Source organism: Chanos chanos, chromosome 4, assembly GCF_902362185.1.
Source record: "Chanos chanos chromosome 4, fChaCha1.1, whole genome shotgun sequence".
In the NCBI taxonomy this organism is placed as follows: Eukaryota; Metazoa; Chordata; class Actinopteri; order Gonorynchiformes; family Chanidae; genus Chanos; species Chanos chanos.
Genome location: NC_044498.1, coordinates 48,139,709 through 48,159,251, shown reverse-complemented (window position 1 = coordinate 48,159,251; position 19,543 = coordinate 48,139,709). Strand labels below are relative to the sequence as shown.

The following is a 19,543-nucleotide window of genomic DNA, read 5'->3' as shown; positions in this document are numbered from 1 at the left end:
CCAAAGCCGAAGTATTGCGTGATGAGCTGTTCTTTACGCGCGTATCTCATTCTGTTCTCTGGACTGAAAAATGTTTCCTTGTTTTTAGTATTTGGAGATAAATTCGGAATGCATCTGCCATTCTCTTGGATGGCAGTTTTATGAGGACTCAAATGAATTTCTCACGCCTCGTCCTGTCATGGGACGCAGTGACAGGCAACGAAATGAAATTTAAAAGCTTACGGCGTACACAAACATAAGGTCTTACATTTAACCAAACTGTTAAGCTATTCGTTAAATGCTTGTTCGTAAGCGTCATGTATTTAAAATTCCAAGCATTAATTGTAACATCAGCTTGATGTAATTCTTTTTAAAATCACGTACAACTGAAGAGACTTCCATTTGAAAAAGTTTCCATTCTCCAAAGTAAACATTTAATTTTGTGGACACCGACATAATAGCCTATGTGTTCACCACACGACACTGCAATATTACGTTTTGTCGTTGCGAGAATAGGCCTGTCTTGGTAGTCAAAAATATTTCTGGGATCTACCCAAAATTGATAGGTGGCAGGTGCTCTTCAGCCTCAAGAGGCCAGTATGAAAAACAGACCCCCACCCCACCCCTTGGTTCCCTATTCGCCCCCCCCCCCCCCCCCTCTCTCTCCCTCTCACTGTCTGTCTACCCTTCCCTACTAGCGCACACACACGCCCGCAAGTACATTTCAGCCATCAACACACTACCAGTTCTGTTTTCTTTTAAATGGCAATATATGGTCTATTTTTTGTATAATGGGTGCTGTACATGGAAGAGTATTGTATTATTGTATTATAAGCGATAGGTATTTATAATGACTGGGTTTTTATAAAGTTCTGGGTTTTTTTCTTTTTCTTCTTTTCTTTTCCTCTCTTTTCCTTTCTTTTCTCTCTTTATTTCTTTCTTTCTTTTTGTGATAAAAAAAATTGTTGCAACTGCTCTACATGCACGTGCCTCTCCTTTCAGGAGCCCCCATCATGGTGGTCCACAAACTCCAAAACATTAGGGTCTTTATTTTCATGTGTTTGCAGATACGTTGCCTTCAACATTTTCGATTTAGTTGACTTGACCCGTTTGTCTATATTTTTATTTTTTCAAGATTTACGCATACTGATTTTCACTGAGGTTGCCAGTATTATTTGATAGTATTTGTTGTAGCAACTGAAAAGCTAAAAAAGAGAGAGCCAGCATTTTACGCTGCATCAATCATCACACTGAAATGCCCGTCACTGACTTTTTGACAAATGTATTCGGTTGTAAATAACGACCCCAGAGTTCAGATGCTGAAGGGAAGTTTGGATTAAGTGCGTGCCCAAAAACCAAAAGGTCACGATTCGAACCAAAAGTATAGTCGGAAGGAATAGGTGCAGAAATGTTTGCCCTGGCAAACTAATAGCAACGCTCCTTTTAGTTATAAAAGCCACACAATTTCGTCATTTGTTCTATTTAATGAGAACACCACGCTTTGCATCGAATTGTTGGGAGGGACACATCCATTGTGCAACACAAATATTTTCTTTTTCTTTCAGTGAGCAATAGCTGGACGAATTAAAGAATAAAAGGTATTAAGGACACGATTTAGCCTAGGGTAATAATATTTGTTCCATCTGTTTATATTGACTTGATCATTTCAACATCCTTATAAACGACCAGTGGCAGTTTGGGCTGCACAAACAATGGCCCGGTTAATTCCGTTTTCTGAAATCTGGCTTTAGACCACATGAACTTGTGAGCAAAAACATCAAATACAAACACAAATGTCAAACAACCATGCATTACTTCTGTTGTGTAACACATGGCCATAACAAGTCTTTCAGTGCCATGTTATGAGTATTTTGTCTTTCCTAAGTTGACCTGCGGGTCCAAAGCTAAATTTCCCGAATTGCTTTTTGTACTCATACATTTTCACATTTTTTCGCGTATCCGAACTTCAAGACTAGTTTTCTTAATAATTGTATAAAAATTAAAAGGTCAAAACATAAGAAACGATATTTAATCCTTGTTTTAAAAAAACTGATATACACAGAGTGGTATATACACAGTCTAGTTCAAAGCAACATTATGTTAATCTAAATTTAAAGTCAGGGCGATTTTTACACGGTCCCAGTTTTTGTATGAGAATTAAAGCAATCGAATAATGGGCTTGAAAAGAACATTTAATCTTTTTAAGCATTTCATTTGGAAAAAACATTTGTATCGCAACTACTTAATGTGTGTTGTGTAATAATCGAACAAACACAACCAAAGTTATTTTGAGAAAAACGTTCTTGAAGGGAGGAATCTTCCGTACATGGATATGTGGAGCCGTGTGAGTAAGAAAATCCGCGCTTTGACACACACAAGCAAATGCAAATGGATGTTAGAAGGGGAGAAATTAACATCTTCAAACATTGGGTAGAAATTCCATCTGCCGCCAGCTCGAGTGGGCCCTTAATAAGTTCTCAGACAGCAAAGTGACACACATCTTAATCAACTCTTAATCCAAGGAATTAATTCTCGACGCGTTTATGAATTATTCTGAGGCTAATGCCGTAGCCCATGGAAATGTAAGCAGTCTGACTCTGTCGAACCAACAGATGGACTCACCAATCTCCTGAAAAATGAGAGGATCTTTCCTCCATTATCTTTCCTCTTATTAGATATATATTTTAATGAGATCGTTGTGGCGTATGCAAACCTCCCTGCTTATGCGGGGCGCATAGCCCACTCTGACCTGTATGATCCCAGTCATGTCACGGGCCTGCCGGTGAATGCTTTTTGATGTGTAGACAATTTTCACTTTTTTTAGACCATAAGAACACGAAGTGGAAATTGTTCATTGTGGCGTGCGCTCTGGTGCCTCTGTCCAAGTGCAATTCTAGGTGAACGATAACAAGGTGTGGAAGCTGTGACGAAGTATAGCGTGGTGAAGTAAAAAACATGAAGGAGAAGGTGGCGGTTGTCTCAGTAAAAAGCACTTAACTGAAGGCCTGACTAGCACGTGGAAAGCTCTACAGAAAATATTATAGTTATTCTTATAAACAAACTAAACACCATAGTAACAAGATATGCACCGCAGATGCTTGCAGAGAACTTAGCCCGTAAAATTTAAGCGTGGGGGGTATGACAAAATTCCAACAGCTCAATCAAAACTATATACATTATATATACATATCTTGTGAATATTTCGAATTTTCTAATTAATGTTAATACAGTTCGTGTACATAATATATAATAACAATAATAATAATAAGGGTCGCCGCTCTGTTTCTCATTATTATTATTATTATTATTATTATTATTATTACAATTATTATTATCATTATTATTAATTATGTGATTGCAATAACAAAATAGTTCATTATATTGTAATTCTTTTTGTTGCGCATCTCCTTATTCTTATATTTCTTTTTATGAAATGTAATACAGTAATGATACATTTCTGACATGTAGTGAGAAAGATATTTGTATTAATGGTTTTGACCTGTTACCTAAGACTATGCTCCTGAAGTACTCTAGAACGCATTTATCAATTGAGAACATATATACCGGAAACCGTGACATAAAGATCACAGAGGAGGATTCAACCCTGGACAATTTTAGCCGTCACGGCCGGTATTACAGGACATTCAATATAAACACATTTAAACATCATTTTACCATATCCCCAAGGGAGCTGTTAAAATATAAACAACTTTCCTCCTCGGTAATTCAGCCTTTACCGAGATATACACATGGTATTCTTTTTTAAATATACGTTAAAATATGAATTTTGCTCCGTTGCTCGGACATCTTAAATCAGTAGAGTATGTGGCACACAATGAAGCAACTATGGCTAGTCCAGGCAGCACTATGTAAGCCCACCCACAATGTGCTGACTTGAGGTGAGTTTGGGACAGAGAGACCGCTTCCATTTTCTCTCTGACCTGGGCTCTTTCATATTTCATAAGTATAAACAGTTTGCTGGTTCATCGTTTAGGCCTTTATTTGTTAGCGCTGCTCGTCTTCAGTCCTGTGGATGGTTCTTGATATAGAATGCGAAATGTAATACTGTCGCACCTCCCATGGGGTGTACTGACACCTTGTTGTAGATGAAATAACTAACTTACGTCATCCGCTACCCCTGGTCAGAGAAAACCACCTCCGAGCTCCCTCCCTGCCCTAGACCCATTCATCAATGTCACTTCGGATACGTATTTTAGTTGTACCAGTTGGTCTAATCGAAATACGGCACTTCTCAGATGATACCCTCATCAAAAGGCAGCTGTTTTTTTCAGGCAAGTTACACATTTTTGGAGATTTCCATTTAGGTATACAGCAGGGTTGATTTGAGTTTTCGGTTAGATTTTTGTGTTTCGGGTATTGTAAAAGCAAGTAGTTGATGGAAGCGGGCTTGTCTCAGTTTCCAGCATATGGTGTCTAGATGTGCATAACTTATCCTCTTGGTAAGCTCATCTTTATGAGAAATAAATCCAGCGGTGCTTGTATTTGTGGGGAATATTTGCACAACGCGTATAATAAGTTACGCAGCCCGTGGAATCGATCGAGGTTTAATCATTGGCGTACTATCAAAATGGCATATTGCCCTTATTGTAGACTGAAACAGCACTTTAAAGCGTGTGAGTTCTATGACCAACAAATCAACTGAAACCCACATTTCCAGAGCAAACCTGAGAGCAATTTCCGTCTATTACAAAGACATCATTTTGGTAAAGATGCCTGTTTCATATTAGGGTCAAATTTCCTGGTTTTAAAATAGGAAGATAATATAATATAGGAATATATTATGTGAAGTAATCTAAAGATTTATGAGTGAAAAGAAAAGGGGGAGGGGGAACAGAGTGCATTTTAAAATCTGTTTCCAGTAGGGAACCAAATTGGACTGTGTGTTCATGGTACATTTTCTGTATCATATTTTTCACATTAGGTAAGGGTTTGTCATTCTAGTGTCTCTATGCACTACACTTCATGCTCGTTTTTTGATGTTTCACAGACTTATAGATTTTTTTCTATTTATCTCTCTGTGTCGATTTTCCATCCATTCTCACACAAAACTGTAACATATACGTGCGTTAAATTCGTCTTATTTTCTTATGTTTTGACTGTGACCGGAAGTTAGGCAAATAATAGCAAGAGATTTTTTTTCCTCTGTTTTGTCTTATCATTAGTAATCTGTACTCTAAAAGTGTGCGTTATAGTAACTCATTTCTTCATGATAAGCTTTTCATAAATATTTTTGCTGCAGAGGTCACCTTAAGTATAATTCCACTACATAATTCAATTTTTTCCCATGTTTGACAAAAATGTCCAAACTAATTATTTTATGTCAACATCTATGATTATTTGTTTTAGCTGTATTCCTCTACAGGTGAGTTGAGGCAGTCAATATGTTGGGGCCTTTTCATTGGGTTTGTTTCAAGTTCATCTTATTGCAAAATTTTTATTCCATCAAGCTATTCAGTTATTTACTAACATAAATTTCAGTCATATATTAGTGTTATACAGAATTTTGACACAAGTATATCAACTTAATTGTGTCTTATGTACAATACAATACGATTATGATATAAAGCTTAGTATGTATATGCTAAATTGTGTTCTTTGCTCCAGATATGTGGAAGTTGTGATACTTCCAAAATGTTAGAGTGTACAGATGTAGTTACCTGAAACGGTATTTGTTCTTTAAGGAACGTGGCAACATCATGAATACAGTCTAAAATCTGAGCATAGAGCCCTTCATTCCAAATATCAAATTAAAAAAAAAAACTTAAAACAATGAGCTGGAGGACAACCTACATTATTATGGATTAGAGATAAAAAAAACCAATAGCTACAAAAGATCTCTCTCTCTCTCTCTCTCTCTCTCTCTCTCTGTCTGTCTTTCTCTCTTTCTCTCACTCTCTCTCTTTCTCTCTCTATCTCTCTCTCTCTATCTCTCTCTCTCTCTCTCTCTCTCTCTGTCTGTCTTTCTCTCTTTCTCTCACTCTCTCTCTTTCTCTCTCTATCTCTCTCTCTCTATCTCTCTCTCTCTCTCTCTCTCTCTCTCTCTCTCTCTTCCCCTCTCCAGCTCTCTGCTTTGTACAGAGTATATTCTCTGTGGTGGCCCAGAGTTCAGGCCACTGTGTTTTGCATCTGAATTCTCATGTGAATTTAGATTGCAAATACTGGCAAACATATGCAGCGATGGCTATGTATTTGTTTTGGAATTGGCAAGTCTTAGGGCACAACGCTGTTGTCAGAGATAATTAATGGGTTCTCTGTCAGGTGTATAACTACAGTTTCTGAGTGGAGTTCTCAGAAAGCAGTCTCAGTTGTGACTTACCTCAGGAATCGTTTCTGAGAATTTTCGCTTTTCTCTGCCACATCTGTAATCTCAAACCGTACAAATCTGTCCCATTTAAATCAAATTTCCGAAACAGTTGTTTTCCTGCCTCGTGTATCGAACTGAAGGTGAAGTCAATAAATATGTTGTATTATTATAACAGTGACGGTGTTACATCCCTTAAGCGCTGCATAAATTCAGATACTGGCGTTGATATTTCTTGGTTTTGTTCAAATAGATCTGGACGCTGACTTTGCGGCGTAAAGTGTCACTTAAATGAACTGGAGTTCACTTCGTTGTTGAAGCCAACAACAACATCATAAATCCTAAGAAGCTTTGAGGGAGTGATTGTGTCCCTATATCTTAAAGGTGTTAACTGCGGTTGTATAAATAAACGAGCCGTTATTTTAGTCTCCATTACGCGTCAGCCTCCCTCACGAGGCTGCTATTTAAGACCGAGTGTCATCATATATTTTAGCGGTTTTACTGCGAACAGAGTGGACGGACATACCACGGAACTTTTTTATACTCAAAACGAATCGATCACAAGCCATTGCAAGCATGCATTTAAAGGATGGCATACCATGCAAATTAGGCTAGATTTACGTGCCTGCAAAAATTCAGTGCATTATCAAGTACTCGTGCTTTTCAGACACGTGAGGATATCAAGCTGAGATTTTTAAATGTACGGGGTTGGACTGGTGATTTATGAATGTGTTGTTACTTGAATGACACACATTACTCTTCAGTATAAAATATGTACATGAAAGTGTTATCGATGAAAACAATCGTCTTCGAATATGCATGCTACGTTCATGACTGTTTAAGGAAGTTCCATCCGTAAATATTGATTTTAAGACTATAAATTGACTGTAAGTTTGCATTCCACGTTTCGTCTTGAAATTCATAAAAGGCAACTTAAGATTTAGTAAAACATAAAAAAGTAGGCGCGCGCCTGTGTATGGTATATGTATGTGTGTGTGTGTGTGTGTGTGTGTGTGTGTGTGTGTGTTGTGTGTATTTGTATTTGTGCGCTCACGTGTGTGTCTGGTGTTGCTGATCCGGGTTTTGTTAGATGGTGTTTTGCGTCATATGTATTGTATTGAATTGTTAAAATGTAATGAATTGTTGTTTGCAGAGCCTGGCTGCAGGGGTTATGGATTTTAACCTTCTGACGGACAGTGAAGCCCGTAGCCCGGCACTGTCGCTCTCGGACTCCGGGACTCCTCAGCACGATCAGGGATGCAAAGGTCAAGACAACAGCGGTCAGTTTTCATATTCTCAATATATAGCCTAGGAAAACGCAGCTGGCATCTACTGGGGTATGTCGTGAGAATTTGAGAGACATTTCTGTGGATCATAAAATAGGGCAGAACTCTCTTTATTATAATGACCGAATTACAGTGAGACAGATTAGATCATATTGAATTGCTGCACAATAATAGTAATAATAATAATAATAATAATAATAATAATAATAATAATGATAATTTACTTATGTTATGTGCAACGCGAAGTCAACCCAAATTAGTAATTCACGACGATACTTAAAAAGACCATGGTGGGTAAATAAAATGTTTTTGTTTCTGTTTAAAAAATCTCAATGCAGTTATTAACAGATATTCCTATATACAGTACACAAAAGACTCCGTCATACACTTCCATAACTCCAGCAAACAAAGCGCATTTCAACCACTCTTTTCTTTTATTATGAAAACTAAGCCGTATTTCAAGTGTGTACAAGTACACGCCCTTTTCTTTATTAATGCCTCAATCGTTTAAAATCTTCCGATTGCACGAAGACATTTCTTAGTGCGATTCGACGATGAACCATCAAGTGGTTCTGTTTCTTTCTTTGGTTGATCTCTTATGTGATCAACAAATCTTAAAATACAGCAAAGACGAATTTAATAAAAAATGTTAATGAATTCTATAACCTATGCATTCGACATATTACGTATGATCGGGGCGATTTTTATTTGGCGTGACAAAGACCATATTTATCCGATCATGGAACTGTCTCGTAGGTTAACAGCGAAAGGTAATTTCTCCAAACCCTGTTTTAAACTATTCCCCTGGATATTTCGCATTGTGCTGAGGTGTAAATCGTGGATGGATGATTGACTAAACTGCCACGCTGGTTCTGTGGTCCCATTAGTCAAAAATGTTGGTAGGAGAATTTACCCAACCGAAGCGAATGAGTCCGAATAAGCTGTACGTGATCTCCTCAAAACGGCACCCAGTATGGCTATAATCAGTGGGGCAAAACAACATGTTTACCTTCATTTGGAAAGTTTGGCGATGAAATCATTTGCACGGTGGGTGTCAGGTCACCGACAAAAAAAATGCATGAGCTGCATAGGTGCAAATTCTATCCAAACTTTCAAGAAATCATCATGGTGACCTGTAATTTTAAACAAGGTTTGAACTGTTAGTCCACAATCACTGATGAAGCACGCATTGGAGCTCCTCGTATTACAGTTTCCGCAGGAATTGCCTATCCCCTTGATTTTTATTCAGAACATTAAAAAAAAAAAAATACACCACACAGTATGGTAGGATGCACGTGGGAGATATCCATTGGATATTATACAGCGTGCCGTTTAATGATCAATAATGATGACTTTGAATAAACAAGCGGATGGAACTCGAAGGAAAAAGTCGCACTGCCATGCCTTTTAAGTAATCCTTCTGATTTCTCGACCTACATTGAATCCAGTTTTGGCAGGGTGATGTGGAGCTATGTATGAGCGGGTTTTCATCCTTATTTCATTTAAACAATTGTATATGTAATAATAACCGTATCTGGTTAATTAAGACAAACAGAAAACACATAGGCCTAATTGTTCCCGGGAGAGGGACTGTGCCATGCGGCAGTAATCAGAAATGCCTTTCACTGTCCATGACAATACGAGTGCTTCTGATAAATTCAGGTTTAATTACAGTCAATCGTGGGTGCGTCTTCTGCATTAGTAAATCGCAAATGCGCACCTAGACAGTGTGGAGCCAAGATCAGGCCACTCATGCGAATGACATGCAACAAAAAAGATTCGCGATGTTCACAGTATTTTCGCTTACAACTAACCCGTACTAATATTTTCAGAGAAAATCATATATCAGTCATACACATTCGTAATCTCAATACCTTTCCAACATTTGCTCGGCACTGTTAACTTTCTTTCAAAATGAAGAGGTAGACAGCTATTAAAAATGAAGTACTTAATGATCACAAAACTGAGTCATGGGGATTTGTAAAATTCGAAATGTCAGAACAGCTCATGTGTAATCTTCATAATTTCAACCATTTAAGTATGGGCAGGACACAAGCAACTCCCAGGTTAATTTGCCTATTAATGATCTAAGGTGACCCATGTGTGTGAGTGATGTTTCCATGATGGCATATACTTACTGGTCCAGTACATCCACTTTGCAAAGAAAATGTCTTTATCTTAAACAAGCAAATGAAAAAAAAAAGAACTTACTAAACTCACTAATATAAACTTTAATAAAAAAAAAAAAAGTACATTCGCCTGAGTAAAAAAATATAGTGGATTGATTATAAAAGAGCAGAAATGTAAACGATAACTTGCATGTGACAATAATCTTTTGTACTTGCCACTTCAAATTCTAAGCCTGACAACACAATTAAGCAATTTTATAATCCCGAATTCGCTAACAGACAGCACACCCTAATCTCTTCATCATTATGTAGAGTTTTGTTATATTGTCTTCTCACTGAAACTACTTCACACTACAGTTACACTAACTAAGAGTCAAAGTACTGTAAGTGGACAGACAGATAACAGCAGAGGCTTGATTCTCTGGTTTTAACTGTGGACCTGTGGATACTGAAAAAGCCTGCTGATCATTTATAACTACACTCCTGGAGAGCTAAGCTTTCGCTAAACAGCCCCAAACCTGCCCTGTCACTAACGCCTAATCCCTGGGATTATGTGGCCAGCTAATTTAGCCCTTTCTGTGAGGTCCTCAATTTGCAGAGCTCTGATCCACACAGAGAGGATTTTGAGCAGACATAACAAATACTATTCTGCCCTGTCTTTTTGCCTTGTTTTAGGGTCAAACAATTATTGAGTATCGTTGACTGTAGAGTACTTCTGACAAGGACAAAAAAACTTTTTGTGATAAACAGAAAGTACAGTACAGCATATTTGTTTATCCGCTTTGGGCTTTTGGGAATGAAAAAGAAAGAAAGAAAGAAAGAAAGAAAGAAAGAAAGAAAGAAAGAAAGAAAGAAAGAAAGAAAGAAAGAAAAAAATAATCCAGTTTTGTCTCTCCAAGGTAACATCGCTAAAGAAAAAAAGCAAGACAGAAAACCTGACATTGCATATAATTATTTTGATGGCATTTGACAAAATATGTTTCAAACACAAGTCTTATAAACATCCTTCTTAAATATTAAACCCCTCTAAGTAAATCATCGTTAATGTCTTCTGATATTGTGATGGCTAGACTGACGTGCTTTGATGTATGAATCTGAATTAGAGCCATTTCATTGAAATCGAACTGTTGCTTATGAAAAGCGTAACACATATGTGATTCCTCCATTTTCTTTTGAGCAGACAACGAAAAGTCCCATCAGAACCAGACGGATGAGTCGAATCCAGAGGACGGTTCGCTGAAGAAGAAACAGCGCAGACAGAGAACCCATTTTACCAGCCAGCAGCTCCAGGAGCTGGAGGCCACCTTCCAGAGGAACCGTTACCCAGACATGAGCACGCGAGAGGAGATCGCCGTGTGGACCAACCTTACAGAGGCGCGAGTACGGGTAAGCCTCCACACTGGGTATACGTTTGAGTGGGTGACCTCAGCTCTGTCCAGCAGAGGCAAAATTATAAAGACCTTATATTGTTTTATATTGTGACCTAATTTTGTGACCCTTGATATGTGCCTGTCTTCCTGTCCTCTCCTGTTTTACAGTTCAGTCAATTAGCATATATAGCAATCAGATAGAGGAAGTTGTATTTGCCTCTCAGATCTGTGAATGCATCTGATTAAAAAGATTTGTATATGCCTTCAGGTTTTTCAGATGCATCACCTCATGTTTAAGTCCTGTGAACACTTTTCAAAGCATTCTATTAATGAAAAATAAAACAAAGAAGAAAGCAAATGTTTTCAGAATGTTTTTAGAACATAGAAGAGGGATAAATGTATCTAACACTGGTCTTCGTATTTGTATGAGTACCGAGTGACTTTTTCTGTATGGGGTGGAAGCAGGTTGGGAGCAGAAACTATGCTGAAACATGTTTGTTTTGGTCTCCTAAACCTAAATGTCAATAGTATGGTTCACAAATTCCCCCTTTAGTGGAAAGGGTCCACGGTTAGCACTGGAATATAAAGTTTATGGCTTCTGACTACATAGATCACTTTCTCTGGCTCTGTTTTCCAGGAAGGGTAAAGACTGGATGTATGCTAAGAATAAAGTTATTGTCTCAGTTGGCCATAATACAGTTTTTGACTCACTTGAAGCAACATCAAAGAGAATAGACAACGTTAGGCGAATTCATCGGGGAATAGCTTTCGTTCCTTCTAACGTGTAAAATAAATAAACATGAGCCATTAGAACTCTGTGCTATTCCTTTCACCTAAACCCGAGAGGTTGCTCGATCACACACTGTGCAGTACAGCAGATGGGTTTTCCAGCCTGATGGATGACAATACAATCACTGCTTGGCCTGCCATCTAATGGATCAGATTCACGTTGGCCAGAGGAAAGGTCACATAGCACGCAGTCTTGGTTGTTATTTTGAAAGGACAACAGCACCCAGGCTGCCCTGGTCCTAATGTCTGTCAGTGACCAGCTGAACCGTCCACATATGCCAGTAATCCAAGCTGGATGCTCGCTCCTGACGCATATCTGAAATGCTTAGCCCGTCATGTTGATTTATGCAATTGAGTGAGTATGTGTCCCTAATAAACTCTCAAACCCTAAATCATAGCACGGACTCAATGGCAGGCTGAAACGTTGCTACCTTTAAGCTCTTAGCCAATGGACCACACAGAGAAGGGAGGAATTTCCTTAATGAAAGCCTGTTTCAGGGGTTACATTTCATGCTCTCCTGACAGTTTGATGACTAATGGTGACGCTCTCAAAACCTATCAATGGGAGATTCATGAAACCACATTTGTCTTCAATCTATCTACACTCAGATGCAAAGCATGCACTTTTTTTTTTTTTTTTACATGGAAAATCTTTGTAGGAGATGTAATTCACTATGGGGCCTAACTTTAATTGTTACGCTAATTACTTTTTTAAGAAATGAGAGATGTGTCAAAGAGACTCTACAGAGGTCCTGACAGGTTCCTGATACCGAATCATAGTCATAGAAGTAAGATGGAAGTCAGTGTGGATCTAAAATAAGATTTGTGACATACTGACCATCCTGCTAGCATTTGACACTGGGTTCTTTCTGAGAACCTTTAAACAACATTGCTAACGTGTCAATGGAAAGGTAGGAGTACATTTCACAGCAGAGGGATTCCCTGTCTCTTAATATAAACTGGTATTAAGTGCATTGGACGGAGGATTGAAACACAATCTGAAAAATAAAAAATAAAAAAAATAAAACTTTTCCATATGGTAAACTTTTCAACTGAACTTCCCATAGTCCATCAGTAGCTTTGGGCTTTGTTTTGTTTTTCCACTGCTGTCTTTTTGCGTTTTGTAGCCTTCGATGGTTTGAATGACGTTTTTTTGGGTTTTTTTTATGTAACTGCACACATGTAATCTGAGCATGACGTTTATGTGCTGCATAGCTAACAATAGACATTATATTTTGACGAGAGTCTTTGTGAAGAGTAAAAACAAGCTGTAAAGTGAAAATTTAAAGTCCATATTCATCCTCTTCAAACAAACTCATATTGTGTCAGGTAAAAATGATTGACTCATGACACTTGATTTCATTACTATTTGTGCCTTTTGTGCCGTGATTAGTTGGAAAACGGAGTTGGGGGGGAAAAAAGAGCAGAACTAAAGTTTGCACATCAGTTGTGTTTTACTGTTTTTGTCTTCTTTTAATTATTGGATCAGTCTCTGTTGATCTAAACGTTTTCATATACACTTTAATTACTAAATTGTGAAGCAAACATAACTGTTTCATTTTGTATTTTTTCCCACAGAATTTTCATCTCAGTTTTTGCCTCTTGGGCAGAGAAAGATTCAACACTGGATGTATTTTTTTTTTTTAACTGAAAGATTCATTTCTTTGAAAGAACTAAATTAAATATTTTCATTTAAAATTTGCAATTAAAGCTTTAATCCTTCTAATCTTCTCTAAAAATAGGATTTTAAATTTGACTAAATGTGAGGGCAGCTCTCCCCTGACATTTATCTCAGAGGAAGCTCATAATTTAAATAAGTGAATGATTTAGTTTTAATAAATCACACTTAATATGGCTGTTTGATAAGAGTTAAATTTTACTTGATAGAACTTTTTTTTTCCCCCCTCAAAGTCTCAAAGAACCCATTCTCATGAGAACTGCTATCTAAAACATTGTGCAAACAGCACAAGTCTTGGTTTAGTCCCTCATTCTTTAGTTGGAGACCCTTTACAAAATGAAGACTATTGAAATTTCAGGACAAGTTTCAGACGTGTGTCCCAATGTCAGGTTTTTTCTCAGTGCTGACGGTCCAAAAAGTAAACACATGAAGCATAAATGAGTGCAACACACATTCTGTGAAATATTAAGAACTACAGCATTTCACCACAGATTGCTTTTGAAAAAGAGGTGTGTGTGTGTGTGCGAGTGTAAGGTGTGCGTGCGTGTATGTGTGTGTGTGTGTGTGTGTGTGTATATATGTATACTTTTTTTTTTCCTTGTCTGACACTTAAAGTGATTACGACATTAAAAACTGCATTCCAAACAAGGGTGTTGTTGGACTTGTAGGCCCACCCTATAGTTTATCTCATTCTTCAGTAAATCACCCTGCAAAGTGGAACTTAATCTTCTTTGTTCTGTTTTCTCTTCTGCTTACCCCGCCGCGTCTAGGTATGGTTTAAGAACCGTCGTGCCAAGTGGAGAAAGAGAGAGAGGAACCAGCAGGCCGAGCTGTGCAAGAACGGCTTCGGCGCCCAGTTCAACGGACTCATGCAGCCGTACGACGACATGTACTCGGGCTACTCCTACAACAACTGGGCCACCAAGAGCCTGGCGAGCAGCCCGCTGTCGGCCAAGAGCTTCCCCTTCTTCAACTCCATGAACGTCAGCCCCCTGTCCTCCCAGCCCATGTTCTCCCCACCGAGCTCCATCTCCTCCATGAACATGGCCTCGTCCATGGTTCCCTCGGCCGTGGCGGGAGTCCCCGGCTCAGGCCTCAACAACCTGGGCAACCTCAACAACCTCAACAGCCCAACGCTCAACTCGGCGGCGGTGTCCGCCGCGGCCTGCCCGTACGCCACCACGGCGAGCCCGTACATGTACAGAGACACTTGTAACTCCAGCTTGGCCAGTCTCCGGCTCAAGGCGAAGCAACACGCCAATTTCGCCTACTCGGCCGTGCAGAACCCGGTGTCCAACCTAAGCCCCTGCCAGTACGCGGTGGATCGGCCAGTATGAAGATTACTGCCCCGCTCCTCGAAATCCCCTCCTAAACTTAAAACAAAAACAAAAAAAAACAAAAAAAAGAAGAAAAAAAAAAAGAAAAAGAAAAACACCCTGCCTAAGTCAAACTGATTCTGAGGTACTACCCTACAATACGGACTGGTAAAAACAACATCGTTTTTTTTTTTTTTTTTCTAAAGTGACTGTACGCAACAGGCGTAAGCTTGGAGGGAAAAAAAAAAAAAAAAGCGGTAGATAAACAACTTTACAATGGACCATGCCTCAAAGGACTCAAAACGTGTTGAGGCTTTGTTGCTGAACCGACCAACTGTTGAAGAAAAAAAAAAAAAAAAAACTTCTCTGCTGTTTTGTCCACTCTGATTTTTTGCTGCATGACAAGAGTGAATTACAAATTGCAAAGAGGATTCGAATGTTTTGTACTGTATCTGCCGCGAAAACTCAACTAGCCAAACTAAACATGTCTAAAACACTCCTACCATCAAAACAAGGCAACTACAGTGGCAATATTGGTATAAGGATGTACATAATGGACTTTTTTTTTGTTTTGTATGTGATAAAATATCTATGAAAAGTAGTACTCTGAAAATGAGATAAGCATGTTCTTCAAGAGCAGAGCCTAGACGGATGTACCATGAGTACCACCTTTAGGAATTTTAATCTTTGTTATGAATTCCATTCACCTAGGTCAGAGGTCAAAGATCAAAGGTTGCTGTCAGACGGAAGACAAAAACTTAGCAGTGAGTAGTTTTCAAAAAAAAAAAAAAAAAGAAAAATAACCACAAGAGAAAAAAAAAATAACTTCAACTTCTGTCAGAGCAGAAAAATTTAGAACATTTTTACAGAGGGTAACTAAAAAAGCCATTGAATATATAGATTTGTGTGGTGTTCTAAAAAGGGAGTCTATGATTGTAAAATAATGTATGTAAGAGTGCAGTTGTTATAAAACAAGCTTTTTTTCTGGTGTAGCCTGCTTTGTCTCATTAAAAGAAAATAAAAAAGTATTTGTTTTTATGAATAACACATGCACTAAAGGGAAAAAAACACTGAAAAGCCAACAGGTTTCCTAATGTCTTTCTTCTATGATTCACCATGACGTTAGTCAAACCATCTTCAGTATACATAATGTTCTCTAAATGTCCCTGTGACACCATAGCAACGCTATCTTGTAACCCTGGCAACGTTATACAATATAACTGACGGAGACAGAGGACAGAGAGAGAGAGAGAGAGAGGGAGATGAAGAGATGAAGAGATATAGATGTTCCTGTTGGCACGTCACTGATCCTTTTGACCTACAGTCTTTGAGGGGTCTCTGTCGTGAGCTGAGTGTTCTCCTAGATATCCTGTAACAGGGTGGAATTCTTGGTGCTTTGCCTCCGCAGTGTTTAGGGAGCACTGCCAACATTACATAAATGTACAAAAGGCCTCCCTGCAGTCTCACGACAGAAGGAAAGAGAGCTGCCCTATTCCACAGCCCGGGTCAAATGAAACTGCTTCAGGTTTTTTTTTTTAATGAAAATATATAGAAAACCCCAAATTAGATCAAGATTTACAAGCCGTGTCGTATCGCTACGTTGAGTAATTGTTTTTTTTTTGGGTGTTTTTTGTTTCAGTTTGGAAAAACAAAGCCTTGCGTGTGTTGAAATTTCTTCTCTACATCAGAGGGAGTGTTTTGATTTAAATTTTCACTGGCACCAACTGTGATTTCCAACATCACAAACTGGTCTCTCTGGCCATTAAATATTAATACACGTCGAGGTATAATAATCAAATGCAAATCAAACATTATTTTGGAAAAGAACATTACAGTCTTCTCATCATATTACAGACTGAAGGGAAGGAAAGTACTCTTCTGACATGCAGTACAAAGATAAAAGTTCTCAAAAAACAAAAAACAAAAAAAAAAAAGAGGAAACCTATTTTTTTTTAAACCGTAAATCTAAGAGTGGTACCAGACATACTCCAAGCATCAGACATTCCCTCTCTCTCTCTCTCTCTCTCTCTCTCTCTCTCTCTCTCTCTCTCTCTCTCTCTCTTTGTGAAAGAGTGGTCTGAGGCTGAAGGTGAAGAGTGGTCACGCTGATGAGTCTCCCTCAGCACTCTGAATCAATATCTCACTGGAGGGTAAATATCCTCAATTCCCCCATGTTTACCCCAATACGCCCCGACTATGAACCAGAAAGAAAACAGCATTTACCGTGGTCATGACCCATGGTCTGAAAAGATCCCCCCCGAATTGATAGACACTGTAACAAGCACCTCAGAGAGTTTAGTGTACCTACATCGCAAGGTAAAAGACTCATTTTCAGACTACACAGTCAACACAGGATTTGCTTAAAGACCAGACGTCTCCTTATTGCACCAGAATTATTGTCAGGAATTTACTGGCTAAAATAAACATAATATATTCTGGCTTTATAACACTTGAATAATAACGGTGAATGTGTAAAAATAGTACAAACATCTGTAAGAGCATTTAATTAAAATAGACCTTGTGGCATCTATGGGGAAAGTTTATTGGAGAAACGTATTTAAAATTTCATTTTTCATTAATCTTACACTGGCTTCTATTTTAGCAGGCATTGCAGAAATTATTTTCTGTGTATCTGACTTTAGTTTCATGTTGTCTGATTCTGAATCACCGATATCTGTAATTATGGCCTGCTAAGAGTTTTATGAGCAGGGGATATGCCAGGGACTCAATGAGGACCAATTACAATTTAAGCTGTCAGTAAAACTTCCTTGGGACCAATACCACTTAAATTACAGTCAACAACAGATTAGCATTGAAACAGCAAGCATCTGCATCTCCCTTTACAGACTATAAATATCTAGGAGAGCAAACGGCCTCTCACACTTTAAGAGTAGGGAGATTGAAGCAAATGCTGATCACGCTGTTGACATTAATGAACTCGATTTTTCACACAAGATCAGAACCACTGCCGGTAGAACTTAACCAGAGAGTAACAATCATAAAAAATGAATTTAATCAACTTCCAAAAAAAGGAAATCTCTCGAAAGCAGAACAGTAAAGCTGCGCCCCCCACCCCCCACCCCCCAAAGACAAAATAGCTGTCCCAATCACCGTAATAATGAACTTTAAAGCAAGTTAATCACTGTATGCCTGAGGGTTATGAAGGGCTCAGAGGAGAAACACAACAAACTCAACCACAAAAAACAAAATGACAAGGAGGTCAAGAGTGCTGTGGAAAAAGGAGAGGGAAAAATGGGCGATTTTTTTGCTTGGTGGCAAAACAGAAACAGACTTAAATTGCTAACAGGAAATTAAGGCCTATTAATTCAACTGAATTAATAGGCCTTAATAGTCCTTAGATATATTCGTCTGACTATATCTGTATAAGCTCAAACGACAAACAGAAGCTATAACTGCAAGTTTAGTTGGAAATACAACTAAATGATGGAACTAAAAGAACAGCACATCCCGTCACGCTAACACATTCTAATTATTGAATGGCAGAAAGCTTATGATAAAACTCATATATTACATAACACACTCCAAAGGGGAGGAAGTTTAATATCAAGAGCCAGAGTTTGATGTTAACTAATTTACTAATTGCACAATGTAATAGGGGGACCACACTTTAATTAGGTTTAACTTTGTTATAATTTTGTTTCAGATCTATGGTGCGGTGAATCGATGTCATAGAGTGCTAAGGCAAAATTAAAACAGAAAATCTGATACATGTAATTGAGGTTCGAGGAGGCAGCTTTCAACGCAATAATTGGTATTAACAATATAAACAGAATGGATGAAATATCAGTTCTTTTTATACTGTGTTCTAAACGAGGATTAACGAAATTAAAGTCTGTCGGCCTGCTGGCTTTCTAAAACTTATTAACAAGACAAATTGATCAAGGACAGATTCCATCTCATAGAGATATCTTAATATAATATTTGCCTCATGAACTATTTGCACAACTTGCCAAATGATGAATACATTTAATGAACAGCTGGACTTTTTATTTTTTTTTGTTTGTTTATCATGAAATTTGAGCTGAGAGCTAACTGTTAGCTAAAAGTCACTGAGAAAGGTAAGTAAGTACACTGTGGTGTGACCTAGAAACTTCTACCATGCTGTGTTAGTGTGTCATAAACTGATTCACATACAGCTGTGATGATTATGGTGTGTTATACATACAGTTGCTCATATCAAAAGATATGTTGCTACACTGGTAGCGTGAATAATCTTTTATTTTCCGGCGGTGAAATATCAGGTTATGCACCAGAAATAACACAGAGGCATAATATAGCGCATGATGAACTAAAACATGTTTAATCCATTGTAGGGGATTTCCAGGATATAAAAAGAAAAACATGAATAATGTGCATATTTGAGACATGAATCAAGATACATAATTCATACAAATGTCACAGCTTGAAGACAAAATGATAAGATGAAAGCCATTTTTAAAAAAAGACTAACAAAAACAAACCTTTAAAAAAAAAAAAAAAATCTTACTTTCGTTAAGAGGGTTAAATAGAAACGTACCTGTTTGTTCACCGTGTTTATGGTGAAAAATTAGTGATGATCATTTGGGCTGTAGCTAATCTGCCATTATGAGATTACAAGCTTTTCTTCTCATTAAGTCTTTGCTCCAAAGCTAATACAACAGAGACAATAGTGAG

The 19,543-nt window shown here is 38.1% G+C and overlaps 1 protein-coding gene across 1 annotated transcript; it reads left to right on the top strand.

Moving 5' to 3' along the window:
* The first annotated feature begins 7,472 nt into the window (after nucleotides 1-7,472).
* Nucleotides 7,473-14,890, top strand: pitx3 (paired-like homeodomain 3). Its single transcript, XM_030772574.1, has 3 exons — nucleotides 7,473-7,581; nucleotides 10,897-11,102; nucleotides 14,324-14,890. The coding sequence occupies exons 1-3, from the start codon at nucleotides 7,473-7,475 to the stop codon at nucleotides 14,888-14,890; spliced, it is 882 nt and encodes a 293-aa protein (XP_030628434.1).
* Nucleotides 14,891-19,543: the final 4,653 nt, after the last annotated feature.

Bases quoted from the DNA above. Each gene is read 5' to 3' on its own strand.
- pitx3 (XM_030772574.1), top strand. From the start codon at position 7,473: ATGGATTTTAACCTTCTGACGGACAGTGAAGCCCGTAGCCCGGCACTG. The intron at 7,582-10,896 runs GTCAGTTTTCAT...TCTTTTGAGCAG, and splicing joins CAAAGGTCAAGACAACAGCG to ACAACGAAAAGTCCCATCAG. The intron at 11,103-14,323 runs GTAAGCCTCCAC...CGCCGCGTCTAG, and splicing joins TTACAGAGGCGCGAGTACGG to GTATGGTTTAAGAACCGTCG.